The 21,925-nt window shown below is 37.8% G+C and overlaps 1 protein-coding gene and 1 non-coding gene across 2 annotated transcripts; one reads left to right on the top strand and one right to left on the bottom strand.

Moving 5' to 3' along the window:
* Nucleotides 1–9,515: 9,515 nt before the first annotated feature.
* On the bottom strand, nucleotides 9,516–9,622 carry LOC111909850 (small nucleolar RNA R71). The gene has a single exon (XR_002856363.1). It is a non-coding gene; the product is annotated as a small nucleolar RNA R71 (small nucleolar RNA).
* A 10,228-nt stretch (nucleotides 9,623–19,850) lies between these two features.
* On the top strand, nucleotides 19,851–21,515 carry LOC111917115 (uncharacterized). The gene is made up of 3 exons (XM_052769802.1): nucleotides 19,851–20,264; nucleotides 20,514–20,982; nucleotides 21,067–21,515. Exons 1-3 carry the CDS (start codon nucleotides 19,851–19,853, stop codon nucleotides 21,513–21,515), a joined length of 1,332 nt encoding a protein of 443 aa, XP_052625762.1.
* Nucleotides 21,516–21,925: the final 410 nt, after the last annotated feature.

Below are 21,925 nucleotides of genomic sequence, written 5' to 3'. Positions count from 1 at the left end.
ATTTTTACAACTCAAAATTTTACAATTTCTAACTTCTTAAAATCACCTTTTTAAACGGTTAAGAAGAAGTTGTTTTAAAAGTTCTTTTCTTTTTGCCAAACATTTTTATGACTTATTGACTTTTCAAAAAACCAATAAATCAATAAGTTGTTTTGAGATAAATCCTTAGTTATTTATGGAAATACTTCATAAATCGTCCAAATATTATGATGTTGTTAATTTTCTTGAGCGATTTAATCTTTTAATATTGGTGCTTCCATTGCATTCAAGGCTATACTAATTGCATTTATTAAGACTACTCGGTGTGGGCAACGACTTTAGCCGTTTCGATGACTTGGATGGCTGACAATGGTGTCGTAACGCAGCTACACCGCCTTGGCCTAGCCGTTAAGGGGCGTTATGGGATCATCCGTTGTAACACTCATTTTTCACGTATTTTCATTTTTGGCCCAAAGTTTAAAATGTTAACATTTTAGTCATTACGTTGGGCGTAAGTTGGAATTACGCATGACATAACTCATTAAAATGGACGTGGGGACTTATAGCAGTACGTAGGGCGTATTGCTGCAATGCACAAACCTAAATTTTTAGGATTTGAGCCCTATATAAAGGACTTAACTCCTTTGAGACCTTCCTCCCATTAGCCCCACCTACATTGTTATTTGCTTATGATGATTATGATAGAATTGCATGCTAGTTGTAGGCTAGGGATCTTTAGGAACTTCATGATAGAATTGCTTGAATTGTGATGCCTAATAGCCTAGGAGGTTCTCTTGTATGGTATATAGAATTGACATCCTATAGTTGCTTAGTGTATGCACCATCTATCTATGGAATCCAACGTTTTGTATGATTAGCATGCACGAGTGACTGCAAGGTTGGTGTAAGCTCCATGAGTGAGTGCAGTTTATGGCAAGCTAGTGTGAGAAGGTTTAGCCACTATTGAGAATGTATAGGATGTATGCGTATCCTAGATGTTGGTTCTTGCGATCGGATGGTCTGTGATGAACCCCTTGATACGAATACGGGTAGGTGTGGAAGGTAGTATATGCTCATACTACTAGAAGCATAGGACCCATATGCATAGCAAGGAAGTCACGAACCTCGTGGGTCTAGTCTCTCCGTAATGATTGTAATAGTATAATTGTGGCATTTTTATGCATGTTTGGTTCATTTTCAGTATGGTGTATACGAGAGGTTCTGGATAAGGAGTTGGCGCCCTGGAGAGGCCAGGTTTGACGGATGATGACATTTGAGAGATGATCACCACCCAAGTGATTGTGGCTGTCAAAGAGGCAATCCCAGAGTTCTTTGGGTCTATCAATACCATGATGATTGATCTTTTTGACGAGTGATATGCCACATGACTAAGGTTGTTGTTGTTGTTGTAGCTACCATAATTGTTGCTGTTGCGGGGGTTTATGGGAGAGGATCAATCCAGTACCGGGACTTCAGCAATACGAAGCCCCCAGAGTTCGATGGGGTCAAGGACCCGATCATGTCCATGAGGTGGATTTCTCATGTGGAGGGTTGTTTCTTCACTTGTTCTTGTCCGGAGGGCTCGAATGTCAGTTGTGCCCTGAACCTTCTTCGTCTGGGCGTGAAGGACTAGTGAAACCTGGTGAGTGGTTCTTATACTCCTGAGCAGAGGGTTGTTGTTACTTAGGGGTAGTTTTTAGAGATGTTTCGCATGTAGTATGTCCCCCTGATGGAGAGATTGTAAGTCCCCAAAGGGGCAGGAAGAAACAACTTCATAGTGAAGAAAAAGACATGTTTTCACTGTGGAACACCTGGACACATTGCTAGAAATTGTCCTAATCGCGCATACGATCCCTACTATGCACAAGGCTGGCAGAACACGCAAAGTGTGAGATACTTCAAAAGAAACCCTTCCAGGTCACAATCGCGCAATGGTGACTGGAACGCACATAAGGCCAAGAATCAAACTTCCAAGGCCAAGAATCTGAATCCCAAGGGCAAGAAGGGAAAGTCGGCCAAGAAGAAAAATCCAAGAGATGCTCCCGTGAATCCAAAATCAAAGTCATCTCAACGGCCAGCTTCAAATTCAAAATCAAGTGCCGAGGCACCCATCCGCTCGAAAAAGAAATGGGTTAAACCCAACTACCGATCGGTACCGAAGGTTCAAACTCCCAAATCTTCTAATGATTCTAATATTTGTACATCTTCTGTTTGTGATAAACAGGACATGTCGTGGGAGAATGTTCCTTGCAATGATGACAAAGGTCGACCCAGTTTCAAAATGGACTGGGTTCCCAAGACCAACTGATCCCCTTCTGTGTTGGAGCAGGTATGGAGGCATATCATCAGACTTTGGTTTGTTGATAGTGGCTGTTCCAGGCACATGATAGGATGCATCTCTCAACTGTATAACACTCAGAACTTTGTTTGAGAGTATGTGTCCTTTGCGAGAAAGAAAGAAAGGAAGTGTTCACTCATGGGGATTGTGCTTAACGACATGAAGAATTTTCGGATCTATTCTGAGATTAAGCGTTCTGTTCTCAGACCTTCTAGATGAAAATTCAATCGGTTAATTACGGTTTGCATTTTGCTCTCTATACTCCTGGTTTTATCTTAAACTGATTCTTTTTAAAGACAAATTTTCATTTTCTTAATAGTTTTTCGTTAGTAGTTATTATTGGGAAGTGATATCAAGAAAGTGATAACAGACAGTCTAAAACACGTGTAAAGGACTAAATCTGAATTGTATAGACTCTGTGTTCAATGTGCTGGTAGGCACGAAGGATTTGACAGTGTGGATTTAGTTAAGATTGTTTGGACGACTATATGACGCTCGGGTAGATTGAGCAGTGAGATAAACACGGGAACCCACGGAATAAACTAAATTAATACGCATCTAGAACTGTGGCTTAACTTTTCCGTGATGTACGGACTTATGTCCTTATTTCTAGTTTTGATAGAGCGACTGGGGTTCTGATAAAGTAGGTCTGTAGGAAATTATTTTCTTGCTTTCTATCTGTCATTCATATGTTGCTTCCTCTGTGTGATTGGAAGAGATCCGACCTGGAATGCAGCATATGCAACTCTATTTCTACGCACCTCCTTATCTATGAAACTTTCTCTATCTGTTAGCCATATGTTGTCTCGTCTGCGTGATTGAAATGATCCGACCTGGAACACCGCATATGCAATATTCTACCTCTCAATCCCTCTATCCTAATTAGCCATATGTGTTGTCCCCTTTGCATGATTAAAAGAGATCTGACCTGGGACACAACATATGCACCTATTTCTAAATCTGACTTCCTCCTTAATAATTTCTTACTCACCTAAAGTAAAGAGTTCTTTGGAAGTTCTTGATAACCAGGGTATATCGGGAAGTGGGGAACACGTTCTAGTGCAACTAAAATTGAACCATTTAGAGGTTGTCTGTAGATCTCGCTGCTTAATTAAGTGGACAACAATAACCATGGTCGTCATCAGCTAAATGGTTTATTTAGAAAAGTTTGTCAACATCTTTTGTGTTTAAGTGGACCACAATACCGACAATTGACCAGACCTATTCATGAAGGTGAAGGTACTGATAAACGAGTTCAGGCTGTCTCACAACTTTGATCCCAAATATTTTTGTTTCTGTTAAATTTGTTCATAGTTTTTCTCTATGCACAAATTTAGGGGGAGAAAAAAAATCAAAAATCAAACAAAAATCAGAAAATTAAAAATCCAAAAATAGTGTTATTTCTATTTTAAGTTTACTTTTAGTTTTGTTTTGTCTTGAAAAGTGAATTCATGTGTAGATGAGACTCATGGAGACCGTATCAAGATTTCTGAGCTAAGGCTTCATCCGTGATCATCGAGGAATTTTCATTCGAAGGAGCAAGAAATGAAGATTATTCTTCCAACATTCAATTTGTCAACCCCAGAAGCAAGGTGAAGCTGTAATTGAAGATTATGTGAAGGATTGCATTGAAGCCTCCTCAATCAATCTGCTGCTATCTATAAACCTGATGAAGTGATCCAGAAGATTTGTTCTCTCTGTTCTCTCTGAAGATTCTCAAGCTGAAAGCGCAATATTTGATGAATCTCTACAAGAAGCCTCCTCACCCAATGTGCGTTCAATGTCAAATTCTGCAGAAATCCCAACTGCTCAAGATGAAGTCATTTATTGAAGATTCATATGTTCATCTTGATGCTGTGAAGAAATTTGAAGATTAATGCTGAAGCCAAGCTCCCAATGAAGATTAACAAGAAAAGCCAGCTACTTTTTAAGGGGAATTTGTTGGGACAATTAGAAAAGAAAGCTATAAACCAAGGGGGAGATTGTTGGGTCAAAAATATGGTTTATACTTTGCTTTTATAGGAAAATATATTTTTCTATAATGTAATATGTAATTTTGTGGCGGTGTGCGGCTGTACATACGTGTACGGATGGTGTCTCATATATATAGGGTGAGGAGTCATGTGAGTGTACGGCCAGAAGAGAGAGAAAGGAGAGCATATTGAAGAGAGAGAAAGTTAGAGATAAGAAGTGAGTGTGTTAGTGTGTGTGAATCTTGTATTTGGATCTACATTCTGATCATCAAATAATACAAGATTCATCATATTCGTCTTCTCATTCTCTTCTATTTTGATCTGACATCATCCAATTGATTGGGATTCCGCACCATCAATTGGATCTGATTGATACACAAGCATATTTGGGGACTTACAAGGTTTTTTTTTGAGAAGAAGAAGATGATGAATCTTGTATTATTTGATGATTAGAATGTAGATCCAAATACAAGATTCACACACACTAACATATACTCACTTCTTCTCTCTAACTTTCTCTCTCTAGAACATGCTCCTCCTTTCTCTCTCTTCTCTTCTAGCCGTACACTTGCATGCACTCCTCACCCTATATATATATATATATATATATATATATATATATATATATATATATATATATATGAGACACCAATCGTACACCTGTGTACGGCCGTACACAGGTGTGCAGCCGTACATAACCACAAAATTACATATTACATTATAGAAAAATATATTTTTCTAGAAAAGCAAAGTATAAACCATATTGTTGACCCAACAGAGATAAAGGTTGGCTCAGGAGTATCTGGCATCGAGGCAGACGATAGAGTCGGTGACAAAGATCACCAAGATGTTTTGAAGCTAGTTTGGTGTTTTGAAGCTAAAGAAGGAAGAAGGTGGAAGAAGGAAGCAAAGATCCAACAAACAAGCCCCATTCTTCAGTTTGGCACTCTTTTGGACCCTTGTAAGTGTCCAAGACCTAATTTTTATCATTCAAAGTTGTTGGATATTGTGTATTTTTCCCTTTTGCTCCTTGTTCTTGAATGTTGCAATGGTTAGATCTCATAAAGTTTGCAACTTTATGAATCTCCAGGTCAAGGTGACCTAGTAGTGTCATGGATTTGCTCTATAATCAAGTTTTGATGCCATGCATAGAGATTAGGTCATAAATCCTCATTTTGACCTAATATGTGTTCAAGACATGCATTGGACATGTATGTCTAAAAAACACCAATCTTGGCATGGTTTAGGTGTTGGAATCACTTCTGGAAAGGATGGACTTTAGACTTTATGGATTAAGTGTGTATTTTTTAAGCCCTTGCATTACCAAAGCTTTATGGTTTGGGTTTGGACCTTTTTGGTAGTCCTAATGGATAAAGTTGGAAACTTTATCCTTCTTAAACACATTATGGTCTAGATCAGAGTTGTGGAACTCTTGGAGTTGAAGAGACAACCGAATATATTAAGCTGTTGGAACTCAGGCGAACACGGTGTGTTTGTAAGTTAAAACGATGTGTTGGCTAAGGTTTTCCCGATTATCTGAATGTTGGCGAAACACGGCGTGCACCAAGAGAACTCGACGTGTTTGGTCAACATGGACTATTGACCTTGATCTTTGACTTTGACCAAGTTGGACTTTGGGGGAATTTTGGGATTTTGATGGAATTGGTCACTTGGTGGAAATAGGTATCGGTTAAAGAGCTGAGATTTGGAGTCGGACCTCATCAGTTCTGTTCAGTCTGCGAGGTGAGTTTTTCTCATTATGCTTGTGGGTCGAAGGCACCAAGGCCAACCCTTTGGATTATTGTTCTGGTTTATTGTATAATTGTATAATGTAGTGATCTATTAGATCTGTATCCTGGTAGATAGGATGATGCTATGCTTATTGATCTGTAAGATCTGTGTGTTGTTTGCTTGCTGGTTATTTGTATGCTTTTCTGTTATATATGTATGTGTTCACACGGTGTATATGTGGTTGGGTTGAGGCGGTCTTGCTTTGTGTTGAAGGCCAAAAGACCTAGGGCGTCCTGGATAGACTGAAGGCCAGTGGGGCACACCAGTCAGGCCGAAGGCCCAGAGAACGGTCCATATAGGCTGTAGGCCCGATGTGGAGTACTAGTCATGCTGAAGGTTCTGTGAGCGTACCAGATAGACTGTAGGCCGGTGGGGTGTTCCATTCAAACTGAAGGTTTTGTATGCATGTTGTTTACTGTTATTATTATGATTATGTGATGTGTTGGTATTTTGTGGGAAACTCACTAAGCTTTGGGCTTACAGTTTTGGGTTATGTTTCAGGTACCTCAGATGATCGCATGAAGGCAAAGGCGTGATAGTGCACCTCCTCACGTTTTGTTTATGATTTTGGGAAAACTCTGATACTACACATGTTTTGAAAACTATTTTATAAACAATGATGATTTGTGGAATGGTTGTAAAAGTTTAAATTTTTCATGAATGTTATAGATGTTACAAGTTGGTATCAGAGCCTTGGTTTGAGTGAATTGGAGGAACACTCGTGTGAATCCAGTCTCAAACTAAGGAAAATTATTTTTCAAACAATTTTCAAATATTTTTCAAAATAACCAAGGAGGATGCAATGTGTATGATCAACCAGAGCCAGTAAGTAGACCCCAAATTACCATACAGTTGTTGAGATTATGTTTTGATATGTTAGAAAAACATGCTAGTATTAGGATAGGGATCTTCAAGAATTGTATGATAGAATCCGCCTGATATATGATGCTGATATGCATATCTATACATATAATTGTACATCATATCTTAATATTTTTAATTACTTTTATGCCCTTTATAGAACAAAATGTATTTAATTTGTTATGTATTGTGTTGTAGGGATAAAAGATATGCTTGGAGCAGAAAAGAAGTTGGAAGCTAGGAATTTGAATGAAGACTACTAGATGAAGAAAAATACACTTACCACGTCGTGGTGACTATTTTTCATGAATCTATAAATACCTACCATTATTCTCCGAATTGGGAACTTTTGCTGGAAGCTATTGATGATTTTTGAAGGCCAAGGATCTGGATTGAAGCTTGGAAGTGAAGAAATCGATTATTGCTTGGGAGTTGAGAGCGTTAAGGCAATAAAACTCTTAATTACGACTTTCTATTATAGTTTAATCATGTCTATGCATATGAAATTCGTTTTTCTGACTTTAGTTGCTGAAATCATGGGCTAAAACCCTATGAATTTCGTTTGGTGTAGATTTGCTTGATTATCTTTGGTTTGATTTATGATAGGATAAAGTTTTATTGGTTATTTGGTAATTTAGCTTATTAAAGAACCTTCTATGCTTATGATCATGGTTGTCAAAATCGCGATCTTGATTGTAGAATCGTACGATCCTACGATCCTAGGTATGAAAAACGATTCAGATCGTATTTAGGGTAGGATCGCAGGTGGGACCGTAGGATCGAGATCCGATCCGATCCTACTTTCCTTTGATTGATTTTTTTTGCAAATGAATTTTTTTACCACTTTATGTCTTTTACTCTTTACCAATCTACCATTTATCATTTTGTGTTGTGACTTATGACTAATATTTTGAAGTTTTTATAACTTTTGAACGAAAAATTGAATGTTTGATATATTTTTCATGATTAATAATTATAAATTAAAATTATATTTTATTTTGTGGGATCTTAGGATCCCGATCCCGATCTTGCAAACCCAAAAATGATCCTACATAGGATCTCGATCTTAACAGACTTGCTTATGATAACTGCTTTATCTATTTATTGTTGAGTTTAATTAAGTTTGCATGACTATCTTTCTTAATTGAACTTGAATCTTATGATCTTTGTGGATTGAAAAAATTGTAGGACTAGAGTTTTAACTAAAACCTAAGGTTATATAAAAAAGTGGGTAAGTAATTGTAGGAGCTAATATATGATGACCAATCATATATTGAACTAAATCAATTAACCAATTTGATCAATCTATTATAAGTCTAATTTAACTCAAACCGAACACTAGTAAGTTTGTTAGTTTATCCGTCTGATCACCGTATGAATGAACTTGTTTGCTAAAGGATTAAGTTAGTGAACATTAACTTGGGCATCTTCGGAATCGGTAACCAATTGAACATTAATCCATTGCACTTCCATAAATCAACCATAATAGCAAGTAAATTGAAGCTAAACGAAAGTCTCTAAAATACCCTGGTTTAAATTGTTTCTTTTTGTTTCTTGCTTTAGTTTGATATTTGCTTTAGTTAATTGTTAGTTTAACTTAGTTAATTAAGTTTCTAATCTTGCAAAACTAAAGAAACCCTTTTTTTCTAAATCTAGTAGTAATTTAGTTAGATTGTACATAAGAATTAGCTGAATATCTCGTTCCCTGTCTTCGATACCTGTCCATTGTGCTATATTATTTACACCAAGGTACACTGGCTTAAGAAGAAATTAGTTACATTAGTAGGATAAAACTAGTGCATAATTATTTTTCACATCAAGTTTGGCGATGTAACAGTTAATTTTTAGTTTTTGCTTTTGTGCTTTTTACGTGTTTGATTTGTTTTTATTGCATAGTTTATGACCAGTGGATCAAATACACCTTTGATTCCACCACTTGAAGACCCGGAGTCAGCTTTTTGTAAAAACACAGATAAAATCATAGGAGAATCCGCAACACCAAAAAAATCACCTTTCAAGAATCTCAAATCGGTTTTTAGCAAGAAGAAGGGAAAGCAGGTAGGAGAATCAAACAAAACCCCGAAGGACGAAAGCATTGAGAACAATCCAACAAAAGAGGACACCCATTATGAAACAGACGAGGAAGGAAGCGAAACCGACACAAAAAAAGAAAGTGAACCCGAAAACATCATGGCGGACATTGCCGACATTTACATGGAGGCATACAAGAAAATATTTTGTGATGACACTAGACCGGGTCTTGTGCAACCCGCCATTCCAGCCACTGCCACATTTGAACTCAAGGGGCACATCCTTGTTGCGCTAAAAGAGATTCCATTCACCGGAAAAGATCAAGAAGATGCCTACAAACATCTTGATGAAGTCAGTGACATCACCGATTACTTCAACATCCCAAATGCTCCATGCAAACAGTGTTATTGAGAATGCTTCCGGTCACTTTCAAGGGAGTTGACAAGGATTGATTGAAGGCACTTCCACTGGGTGCAATCATTACATGGGCAAATTTGAGTGAGGAATTCTTGGATCAATTTTACCCACCTGCAATGGTGGCTAAACTAAAGAAGGCCATATCTAACTTTAAACAACAAATGGATGAGTCGCTATTTGAAGCATGGGAGCGCTACAAGGGATTACTTCAAAATTTTCCCCAAAATGATCTTAATGTGCAACAAGAATTTTCCATATTTTATGATGGGGGTAAATGTGATGACAAGGCAACTCCTTGACTCTCAAGGACCATTAACCAAGAAGAATCCTGCTGAAATTAAGGAGCGTATTGAAGATTTTCTAAACATTCAAGAGAGTACCATAACCCGAGAAATGATGTAGCAAGGGGATCGGCAAATTCTCCTTCGGAGTACACGTCAGCGGTCTTAGCAATGTTGCATAACATGGATAGGAAGATGACTAAGATGGATAAAACAATCAATGCTATACGAGTGGGGTGTGAAATTTGTAAAGGGACACATCTAACCAAAGACTGTGATCTTGATGGAAATGGAAACCGAAAGGCTTAAGCTTTCTACTCGAGCGGTGATCGATATGATGAAGATTGGAGAAAACCCAAGAAGAAGTGGTTACCTTATGAAGAGTACAAGAAAGCCAAGGAAGAAATGTATGAACCAAAAGGAAGAGGATTTTACCAAAAAGTGGAACCACATCCTGAAAACGAATCCGATTTTGAGTCAATGCTTACCCATTTTGCAACCGCATCTAAAAAAAGGCACCAGGAAACCGAAGCAGGAATTAGAGAACAACAAGTTTTACTAAGAAATCAGTAAGCTTCAATCCTCAACATTGAAAAACAACTCGGGCAACTAGATAAGCAATTTAATGAACGAATACCAGGCGGACTTCCAGGAAATACTGAACAAACCCGAAGGGAGCTCACATCCAAGTTATAACGATTAGAAGTGGGAAAATTGTTACCCATCTGACTCCCTTTAACAAAAACAACCCGAATGTTGAGCAGGATAATCGAGAGGAAAGTAAAAGAAAAGAGCATGAACAGTTGCTATGACGTGGCATGAACCTGAAAAGAAGAATGTTGAACATCTTAAGCCATACCGTCCACCACTGCCCTTTCTAAGTAGAGCAATACAAGAAAAGAATGATGAAGACTACCTTAAGTTCTTAGATCATATCAAGTCCGTTGAAATCAACATTCTCTTCCTTAAAGCCTTGGCTCAAATGCCAAAATATGCTAAGTTTCTCAAAGACCTACTAACTAACCGAAAGAAGATGGAGGGATTATCTAAGGTGGTACTCAATGAAACTTGCTCAGCTGCAATGCTAAATATGCTACCGAATAAGATGGGTGATCTAGGAAGCTTAAATCTACCATGCCAATTCGGAAATCTAGCCACTAACCATGCTCTAGCTGACTCCCGAGCAAGTTTTAATTTTATGCCTTACTCATTCTTCAAGAAGCTTGATCTTCCTGAACCAAGAACGGTCTGCATGGTCATTCATTTAGGAATTAAGACAATGACCTTTCCAAGAGTAATATATAAATATTTATTAGTAAAAGTGGACAACTTTGTTTTTCCCGAAGATTTTATTGTCTTAGATATGGAGTAAGACAAACAAGTCCCAATCATTCTTGGAAGGCCCTTCTTGAGCACCGCCTGAGCCTTAGTTGATATTTGAGAGTCCAAACCCACTCTCCGAGTTGGAGAAGAAGCATTCAATTTTGGAGTTAATCGAGGAATCCAACACTCAAGGATAAGTGATGATATGGCTTTTTCAGTTGATGTATTTGATGAAATTCTAGAAAAAGAGCTAGTAGGATGGAATTGAAGGAAACTGAAGGATATATGGTGCTAGAAGAAGGAGATTTTGATACTGAATTTGACATACAAGAACTAGAGAAATTGTTGGAGGAAAGCGAATACAATAAAGTGATAAAAGGAGTTGAAGAAATACCACAACGTGGTTGTCCAATTTCATGATCAAACAAAAAAAATCTGCGACACCATGACATGGCAGGATACCCACGTCGTGATCCAAGCTCAAAGGTTTTCCCGAACATCTGGATTATGCATTTTTGGAAGAATGACAACAAAAATCAGTAATCATAGCATCTGATCTCGAAAAACATGAAAAATAAAGCCTAGTGGAAGAACTCAAGAAACGACTAAGTGCATAGGATGGAAGATTACCGACATCGAAGGAATTAGTCTTGCCTATTGTTCGCATAAAATCAATCTTAAAGAAGGGGCTAAGCCAGTGGTGCAATGTTAAAGAAGACTAAACCCGAATATGCAAGAAGTAGTGAAGAAAGAGGTACTAAAACGTTTTGATGTCGGTATTGTTTATTTGATATCTGATAGCCAATGGGTGAGTCCGGTGCACATGGTACCTAATAAAGGAGGAATGACGATAGTCACCAACGAAGAGAACGAGCTCTTCCTACAAGAATGATAACCGGTTGACGTGTGTGCATCGATTATCGTGAGCTAAACGATGCTACATGCAAAGACCATTTTCACTTACATTTTATTGATCAAATGCATGAAAGATAATCCGTTCATCTCTACTATTGTTTTTTAGATGGTTTTTCTACTTTCAAATTCTTATCGATCCTCAAGACCAAGAAAAAACCATGTTCACTTGCCCAAAGTGGAACGTTTGCATATAGAAGAATGCCATTTGGATTGTGCAACGCACCAACCACATTCCAAACGTGCATTATGGCTATCTTCCACGACATGATTGAAAATTTTATGGAGGTTTTCATGGATGATTTCTCGTTTTTTGGGTCCTCTTTTGAAGATTGCTTGTCCAACCTTGATCTAATGCTTGCATGATGTGAAAAGACCAACTTAGTCTTGAATTAGGAGAAATGCCACTTTACGGTCAAAGAAGGGATTGTATTGGGACACAAAGTCTCAAAATTGGGGATAGAGGTGGACTGCGCAAAGCTAGACACTATAGCAAAATTGCCACCTCCTACAAATGTAAAAGGGGTGAGAAGTTTTCTAGGCCATGCAGGATTTTACCGCCGATTCATCAAGGACTTCTTAAAAATCACAAGGCCATTGACCCAACTTCTCTTGAAGGATGCTAAATTTGACTTTTCTAAAGAATGATTTGAAGCCTTTCAATTATTAAAAGAGAAATTGACTAATACCCCTATCATGATCGCCCCAAATTGGAGTCTTCCTTTTGAGCTAATGTGTGATGCTAGTGACTATGCACTTGGAGCCGTTGCCATTGACCCAACTTCTCTTGAAGGATTCTAAATTTGACTTTTTTTTATAGAATGCCTTGAAGCCTTTCAATTATTAAATGAGAAATTGACTAATACCCCTATCATGATCGCCCCAAATTGGAGTCTTCCTTTTGAGCTAATGTGTGATGCTAGTGACTATGCACTTGGAGCCGTTTTGGGACAAAGGGTTGATAAGCCTTTTCAACCCATCTACTATGCAAGCAAGACTCTTAAACCGGCCCAAGAGAATTATACTACTACCAAAAAGGAGCTTCTTGTTGTGGTTTATGTTTTTGATAAACTTTTCCCATACTTAGTTTTATCTAAAACAATTATGTTTACTGACCATTCTGCCCTTAAGAATCTTTTTGCTAACCAGGATGCCAAACCAAGATTGATACGATGGGTATTGCTTTTACAAGAATTTAACATTGAAATAAGAGATAAAAAGGGAATGGAGAACGTAGTGGCCGATCACTTTTCAAGATTAAAAAACCCAAACTTGGAAGAGTGGGAAGACAACAATATTGGAGACGACTTTCCCGAAGAATATTTGATGGTGATCACGGGAGAGGTAACTTGGTATGTGGATATAGCCAACTTCTTGCCTAGTGATTACCTTCCCAAAGAATTGACTCAACAACAAAAGAAGAATCTACTTTCAGAAGTCAAGTACTGCTTTTGGGATGAACCATATCTCTTCAGAAGTTGTGCAGACGGGATGATAAGGAGATGTGTGTTCGGGAAAGAAAGTCTAGAGATCTTGAAACATTGCCATAACGGGCCCACCGGAGGACATCACGGAGCACAATATATGACAAAGAAGGTCTTTGATACCGGGTTTTATTGGCCTACAATTTTTAAAGATGCTACTCAATTTGTTAAAGAGTGCGATTCGTGCCAAAGGTTGAGAAACATTTCCTCTCGAAATGAGATGCCCCAAAATAGCGTGCAAGCTTGTGAAATATTTGATATTAGGGGGATTGAATTCATGGGACCTTTTCCAATGTCAAGAGGAAATAAATATACATTGGTGGCGGTCGACTATTTATCAAAATGGGCGGAAGCACAAGCATTACCCACTAATTATACTCGAGTAGTGGTTTGTTTTCTTAAAAGACTATTTTCACGATTTGGTGCCCCTAAATCCCTTATTAGTGATCGGGGTACTCACTTTGCAAACGATCAATTGGCCAAGGTGTTACAAAAATATGGTGTACACCATAGATTTGCAACACCATAGATTTGCAACACCATATCATCCTCAAACGAGTGGACAAACTGAAGTCACCAACTGGACATTAAAAAGCATATTGGAAAGATCGGTTGGAGGAAATAAAAGAGTAATCGGAAAAGCTTGACGATGCACTATGGGCATTTTGCACGGCTTTTAAAACACCAATTGGTACTACACCATATAGGTCTGTATATGGAAAAAAATTGCCACCTGTCGGTTGAAATCGAACATAAGGCATTTTGGGCTTTAAAGATTTGTAATTTTGAATTGGATGAACTTCATACCAACCGTTTGATGCAAATGAATACCCTTGAAGAATTAAGAAATGAAGAATACACTAGCTCGTTAATTTACAAAGATAAAATGAAGAAATGGCATGACGCAAGGCTAAGAGGACATAAGGACTTTCATGAAGGGCAAAAGGTTCTACTTTTTAATTCAAGGTTAAAACTTTTTCCCGGGAAATTACAAACTCGTTGGGATGGACCCTTTATTGTAAAACAAGTTTTCCCTCATGGAGCCATTGAGTTAATATCAAGATATGGAACTCCCTTCAAGGTTAAAGGACATACGGTAAAGCATTAAGAAGAAGGCATACCAAATGAAGAAAAAGAGGGGGAAGTTGTGAAATTCGCCAGAGTCGAATCGACGTGAAGCGGGAAGGAGTCCGACTTATGACTCCCCAAAAAAAAAAGCGCTTGCAGGAGGCAACCTGTGGTTTAGTGTTTGCATTTTCTTTCCTTTTCTTTTATTTTTCTTTATTTTTTCTATATTTTTGATTTATTTTTGTTCTTTGACTCCTTTGAGTTTTTATTTGGATTTCGATGTGAGGAATAGCATGAAATGAGTGTGGGGTGGACATTTTTACAAAAATTTGACCAAAATGAAATTATTTTTCACACCATGACGTGGTGACTTTATAGAATACCAATTCACGATTTTCGATAAAACAATACCACGTGGTCCATACAACAAGACATGTTGTCGGTTTAACTTCAGTAAAAAAATAGGTTTTTTATTGTCACAGTCAAAAAATTTCTTACTTTTTCACTACACACTCCAATTCTCTCCTTGTTATTCTCTCCACGAAGAACCCTTCACCGTTTTCTTCAATTTTTCTATTTCTTCTACCAACAAGGTAACGTTTTAAAGCTATTTTCTTAGTAATAATCAAGTATTTTTGTCACACCCCACTAAAGCGGAAACATGGGGCGTGCAAGTAAAAAGGGTCTCATAGCAAAAGTTAAAAACAACACCAACCATAGTATTAAAAACTTTACAAAATACAATAAGTTTGAACAATTTTTAAAAGTAATTACAACGTATTAAAATAGAACAACACAAGCAAATGCTTCTACAACTGTTGTGTCTCTACATGCCCAATAATAGGTGATTCCTAAAAAAACATGTAAAACGAGCGTCAACTATAAAAATAGTTGGTGAGTTAATTAAAAATAATATTGGTTTCATAAATCGAAATCAAAGTTTTGATAAAAGTTTCCATGAATAAAAATATGTTGCTAAAATAAGTAAATAAGTTTGCATAAACAAAGTTCGCTGTCATCATGAGAAATAAAGTATGTTGTCCAAATGAGATACAACGTTCATATCTTCATGGGAAATAAAGTTCGTTGCTAAAACGAGTAAACAAGTTTCATTGCTATAATGAGCAAACAAGTTCGTTGCTACAAGGAGCAAACAAGTTCATTGTTAAGACAAGTAAATAAGTTTCCAATAATAAAAGTTCGTTGCTATAATGTGAAACAAAGTTTATTGCTATAATAAGTAAACAAGTTTGTAGGCATATGAGCAAAACAATGAGTTCACAACCAAGCCTATGATTGACACCCTATCAAGATCTATGCTTATCGTTCCATAGATTAATATGGTATCATGCACTCAAGCAATTGGGCAAGTGAGGAGTTGTTAATTCTTAATAGCACTATCCATAATGACCATTGGCTCAAAGAGTTAATGGTTGGAGTAAAGTGGAAGGGACTTAAGACGATAAGGCCTCATGTTTCAAGTTGCATAAACATACATAGCAAAATATAGCAATCAAGTTTGATACAAAGCAATTTAAATACAATGAACAATAAATAGTTTTTCGGACATGCTTTTCCACCCCAAAAAATATAAACCGAAAATAGGGGGATGCGTGAATACTCACAATGCTTTGAGATGATGCAAATGATGCCTTGAATTAAGATCCACTTGTACCACTATCGATTCCTACATGATGTTATACACTAATAAGTATGTAATCGAAATCTAATACTAGTATACTTACTACTACAATAGAATTATGCCAATATTATGTCAAAGTTAGGTTTTGTATAAGTTGAAAATACTTTTTTGAAAATTCAAATTTCCGTATACCAATTGACTTATTTTGCAAGTGACAATCCCATTTTGTGTTATTGTTTGTAATTCATTATCATTCTTGGAAGGGATTAAGCTAAAAATCCAAACTAAATCATATAAGTTCTAAAATTTCCAAATTTTGCATTTCAGTTCTAACTATAATTTAGAACCCTCTTGTAATTTTTCATGATATTTAAATATGTTCAACTATTTTTCCACCATTTAATTCCTTGAAAACATCATAAAATCGTGAAAAATAATAAAAAGTTAATAAAAATTTCCAATCTTTTTTTTAAAACTGTTATACAATGTATATAAACTGAAAAAAATACTCAAATTGATTTTCAAACTGTTTAACTCGATTTTATGATTTTTGTGTGTTTATTCTGACAAAAATAGAGATAATTAGAAAAAAGTTTCTAAAATTTCCCAAAATTTTTTGCTAGTGTTATTAGACATATAAGAGCTGGGGAAAATATAAAAGTTAGGTTCCAAATAGTGTAGATTTTTTTTGTTCATTTAAATAAAAATTAATTCATGAATAATTATTAAAAAGTAAACTAAAATTACCAAACTTTTTGTAAAATTCATATATAGTCTACATAAGTTGGGAAAATTACCAAAACTGGTTTTAGTATAATGGAGACCGAGTTTTGGATTTATGCGTAATTAATGTAAGAAATATAGCAAAAACAGCAAAAAGTTTTGAAAATTCTTCAACAGTTTTGTAAAATTATTATTTGATGTATAAAAATTGTGAAAAATATCAAAACAGGTTTTTGAACAACTTAACATGTAACGCCCCGGGTTTTCTCGGTACATTTGGTTATTTTAATTTAATTATCCTTGTAACCTTGGGTTAATTTATTTAACCAATTTCTGATTTCTTATGTTATTGGACTCTTTTGATCATCTTGTAAACTCCTTTTATTGAAGTCCATGGGCTATGGGCCTATTTGCAAAGTCCATCTAGTTACTAGTACTTAATGTGTAAATTGAATCATTTGGAACACACACAAGGAAAACACTCTAAACCCTCCCTCTCTCTCAAAAATCGTCCCTCTCTCTCTCTTTGGGATCAAGAGCAGCCAAGGGGCTGTTTGGAGCTTAATTCTTGTTCATTTCCAGCCTTGATTCGTATTGGTATGAACCTCCTTATCCTTTCTTACGACTTGATTCATAACCTTGTTCTAGTTTTATGATTTCATCTTCACCTCTTGTCCTTCTTATTTTATTGTAATTGTATGTTATACATCATCTCAAGATCCTATCTTCACCCCATATATGGTGGATGATGGATCTAGGGGATTACATGTGGCAAAAGATCATGGAAACCCTAAAAGGGAGAATGATGATTTTATGTGCTTATGTTTATTTTCATGTTGATTATTATTACATCCTTGTGGATAAATGAAATCCTAATGATCCCTAACCCTTTTTAGTACCACCATTATCATGGGGACTGAATTGGGATGATGAACACATCTTAAAATGTGTTTCAAAAGGAGAAGGATGGATAAGCCAAAAAGGAATCACGGGTGGCTACGATTCTGTTTTCCATCAGATCTGTAGTCATTTTGTAAAAATCATATCTGGAGCTCTACAACTCAAACGGACCCCAAACCAGTTCCAAAAGTTCACAAATTGAGTTGGCTAACTTTATTAAGAAGGCCAACCTCACTGATAAGGGCTTTATCTATGTGAAAGAATGGCATCTTTGCTGTTAGGTCTGATCCGGGTCTGTTCTGATATGTCATTTTGTTTTCATCATTTCTAAGGCTTGGAAAAGGATCCAGAGTGATTCCAAGTTTCTATATGTTCCTTATATTATGAATTTAAGATCTGGAGAATATGGGGTGTTATTTCCAATTATAAATTGGGTATAATGGATCCACACTCCAGGTCAGTGGGCAGTCACCAGCTTTTGCTAGTGCTGTGATTGTCCACAATGTGAATTTTATATATGGAGTTTGAGAGATGCTTTTCATTCAATTCCAACTCTGAGACTTTCACTTGTATGTCCTTTACTTCTCTTAATTTTCTTTTGGACTAATTCTACTCACAAGTTGGGTAGAATTGGCCAACATCACTTGACTGTATTGTTGGAGACAGAAGTGATACACCATTTTGTAAAATTCATATTTAATTCATCTTTTGGAGTTAGAATGAGTTCTTTATAGTTGTGGAATCCAGAGAAATCATAGTTTCCTATAAAATTTAGTTAAAGCTATGTTTCTGTTTTAGATTTTGGAGTAAATCCATTTTGAACAGCAGGTCTGTTTTAGAGACCTTGCTGTGATTACTCTTTTCTCAACTCATAGCTTCGTTACTTCTCCTTTCTAACCTTTAGTCCTTCTTAGGTGAGGTTTTGAAGTTTGCTCAAGCTTGGTAGCATTATTTGATTGTTATCCATCCTTAATACTCACTCAAGGTGAGTTCTCTCACACCGTTGTATTGATGATTGTGTTTGCTAGTTAGCTCGTGTGTGATTATTTGAATTTATTATAAAAGCATGCTATATAAGTATTGTTTTAATTCGTACATGTGCACTGTATGTAACTAACTACGGATATGGGGACACCACCAAAGGATACGGATTTACCGGTGCGGTGGGTAGGTAAGATCACCAACGTAATACTCTTCGTGAGGTGCGGTGATTAGGGCCAAATGATACGGGATCTTCCCGGTGCGGTTCAAACCTACAAGTCCTTCTTGTAATATAGACATTGATTCGTTCTTTGCCTTTATCATTATAATTGGAAAATGGATTAGGGCTAGTAAATATGAATGTTAGTACAATGTTTGTGTTTGAATTCACTAAGCTTCGTGCTTACGTTTTTCCCTTATAACTTTTCAGGTGTTAAGATTAAAGAGGCTAAGGCTTGACATGGAGCATCGGGACATCGCTACTAGTTATTTTGTTGGGACCTTATTATTATTATTACTTCCGCACTTATTTTATATGATTATTAAGTTGATGGATTATGTTATGACTATTTCAGTTGTTTTAATTTAATTTAAGATGGGTTTTAAAAGTTTAAAATTTTTGCAAAAAAAATTGGGTGTAACAAGTTGGTATCAGAGCCACAGTTTGAGGGAACTAGGCATTCTTGTGGGTGTTCTAGACTCAAATTTGAGGCTCTATAAGAGTTTATTTTCTTTTTTAAAATACTTTTCAAACTTTCTGAAGACTAGTAGTGAAAGATGTCGCGGTGTACCAGTCAGCCAGCCAAGTAAGCCTTATTTCTTATGTTAAATGTTGATGTTAAATTGTTGACTATGAATTGGATTCTACTAGCCTTAAAATATTAGATTACACACTTAGTTAGTGTTAACATGTGAGAGAGTTGTAAAATTAACGGCTAGAGCGAGCTGGAAATTTTGAAACTAGACGCGATTGCGAAATTGGAACTTGTGTGGAAGATAGTAGAAGGGCCCCTACTATTTGAAACATCGGTGCCGGTTTCGGGTCGGGGCAAGGTTGAGAAATTTTCGGCAAGCTGAGTGTTTCGTCTTCCTAGAAATATCTAGGCTGAATTATTTCTAAATATTTTCCTCCTTCTACGGATACAGATGGCTCCGCCTGCTCGCCTTAATCAGCTCCAAATGGAGCAAGTTAGGAATATTGTCGCTGAGGAATTCAATAACGCTTTCAATGAATTAATCCCGGGCGTGACCAATGACATAATCAACCAGGTCAAAGCTCTTCTGGATGAGCGCCTCGCAGCTATTCCCGGGGGAGCGTTATCGGCTCCGCCCGTTCGGGATTCGGCATACTACTTCGAGAAGTTCAACAAGTGTAGCCCTCCTCTTTGGAATGGTGAATCCGACCCAGTTGCTGCTAAGCATTGGGTGTCAGATGTTGAGGGCGCCTTCATGACTGTTGGGTGTCCGGACCAGTACAAAGTTGTGATCGCCATGAATCAGCTGCGAAAAAGGGGAAAGACATGGTGGAACACCATCACCGCTCTATTAAACGAGGAAGAAGTGAGGGCCATGTCTTGGGCCCAATTTGTGGAGAGGTTCGAGGCACAATATGTGCCCAAGGTGGAGCAGCAGCGGATGCAGCAAGAGTTCATGGCCTTACAGCAAACTACCGAGTCTGTTAGCGACTTGAACGCCAAGTTCTTGGAGATGCTATCTTTTTGTCCCTCATTTGCTGGGAACGAGGCCTGGTTGGTCAGCCAATACACTACCATTCTACGTACCGAGATTCGGGAATTCGTTAGCATGCAGGAGTTCCCGACTTTATCCGCGATCATGGATGCAGCGAGGAGGAGGGAAATCGAGTTGCAGACCCAGACCAAGAGGAAGGCCAATGACACCTCCTCCAAGACATCCGGAGATGCCCAGAAAAAGCAAAAGCAGGGTGGTAAGTCAAGGTATGAGTACAAGCCGTCTTCAAGTCAGGGCGAGAAAAATCCGTTGATATGCTACAACTGTAAAAAGCCAGGGCATCATTGGAAGAATTGTAGGGCTCCCCCTGCGAGTGCAGTTCCTCAGATTACTTCTACTGCTCCCGTCTGCTATCACTGCAACGAGACGGGACACAAGAAGCCGGAATGTCCGAAGTTGAAGGCTGGTAAAGGAAGCGGGGGTACAAATCCTGCAATTGCATCGTCTTCTAAGGGACCCACTATGGTGACACGAGGTCGTGCTCACCAGATGACTGCGGATGAGCCGGTGATTACCGCGACAGTGGCAGGTAAATTTCTTTTTCTTTTCTCCCCTGCCATTATTTAATAAATGGTAATTAGAATTGTTTACATGATTGTATGTGGTAAATCAGGCACTTATTTGCTAGATTCCGAGCCTGCTGTTGTTATGTTTGATAGCGGTGCTACCCATTCTTTTGTATCTCGCGCGTTTATTAATCGTCTGGGGTGTAGTATCAGAAAATTGGCTCGCCCAATGGTTGTCGAAGTTGCCGACAACCGCACTATTTATGTCACCGATGTCTATCGGGGTTGCACTCTCGAGTTTTCTGGAGTTGAATTCCCTATTGATCTTATCCCTATTGCGATGCGAGAGCTCTGTGTTATCGTAGGCATGGATTGGCTTGATGCGTTTGATGCGGAAATCCACTGTCGTAAGAAGCAAGTTCGTGTTCGAAACCCTAGAGGTGGAGAACTTATTATTCAGGGGGACATTCCCCGCCTGGCTATGGCTTCTTGCTCTTCTGCTATAGCACTAGACGACGTTCCTATCGTTTCCGACTTCAACGATGTCTTTCCGTAGGAACTCCCTGGCTTGCCACCTGTTCGACAAGTGGAGTTTCGCATTGATTTGGTGTCAGGTGCGACTCCGGTAGCGAAATCTCCTTACCGCTTGGCACCACCTGAAATGAAAGAGCTCCAAGATCAACTTCAAGAACTAAGTGATAAAGGGTTTATACGGCCAAGCTGCTCGCCTTGTGGTGCTCCTATTCTCTTTGTGAAGAAGAAAGATGGATCCCAGCGAATGTGTATTGATTATAGGGAGCTAAACAAGCGCACGATAAAGAATAGGTACCCATTGCCACGTATTGACGATCTTTTCGATCAGCTTCAGGGAGCATCTTGGTTTTCCAAGATTGACTTACGTTACGGTTACCATCAGATGCGGGTTCGTGAAGAAGACATTGAGAAAACAGCATTCCGTACTCACCC

The sequence above is a fragment of the Lactuca sativa genome, chromosome 3, assembly GCF_002870075.4.
Source record: "Lactuca sativa cultivar Salinas chromosome 3, Lsat_Salinas_v11, whole genome shotgun sequence".
In the NCBI taxonomy this organism is placed as follows: Eukaryota; Viridiplantae; Streptophyta; class Magnoliopsida; order Asterales; family Asteraceae; genus Lactuca; species Lactuca sativa.
The sequence above is the reverse complement of the archived record's forward strand: the minus strand, read 5'-3'. Positions and strand labels throughout refer to the sequence as shown.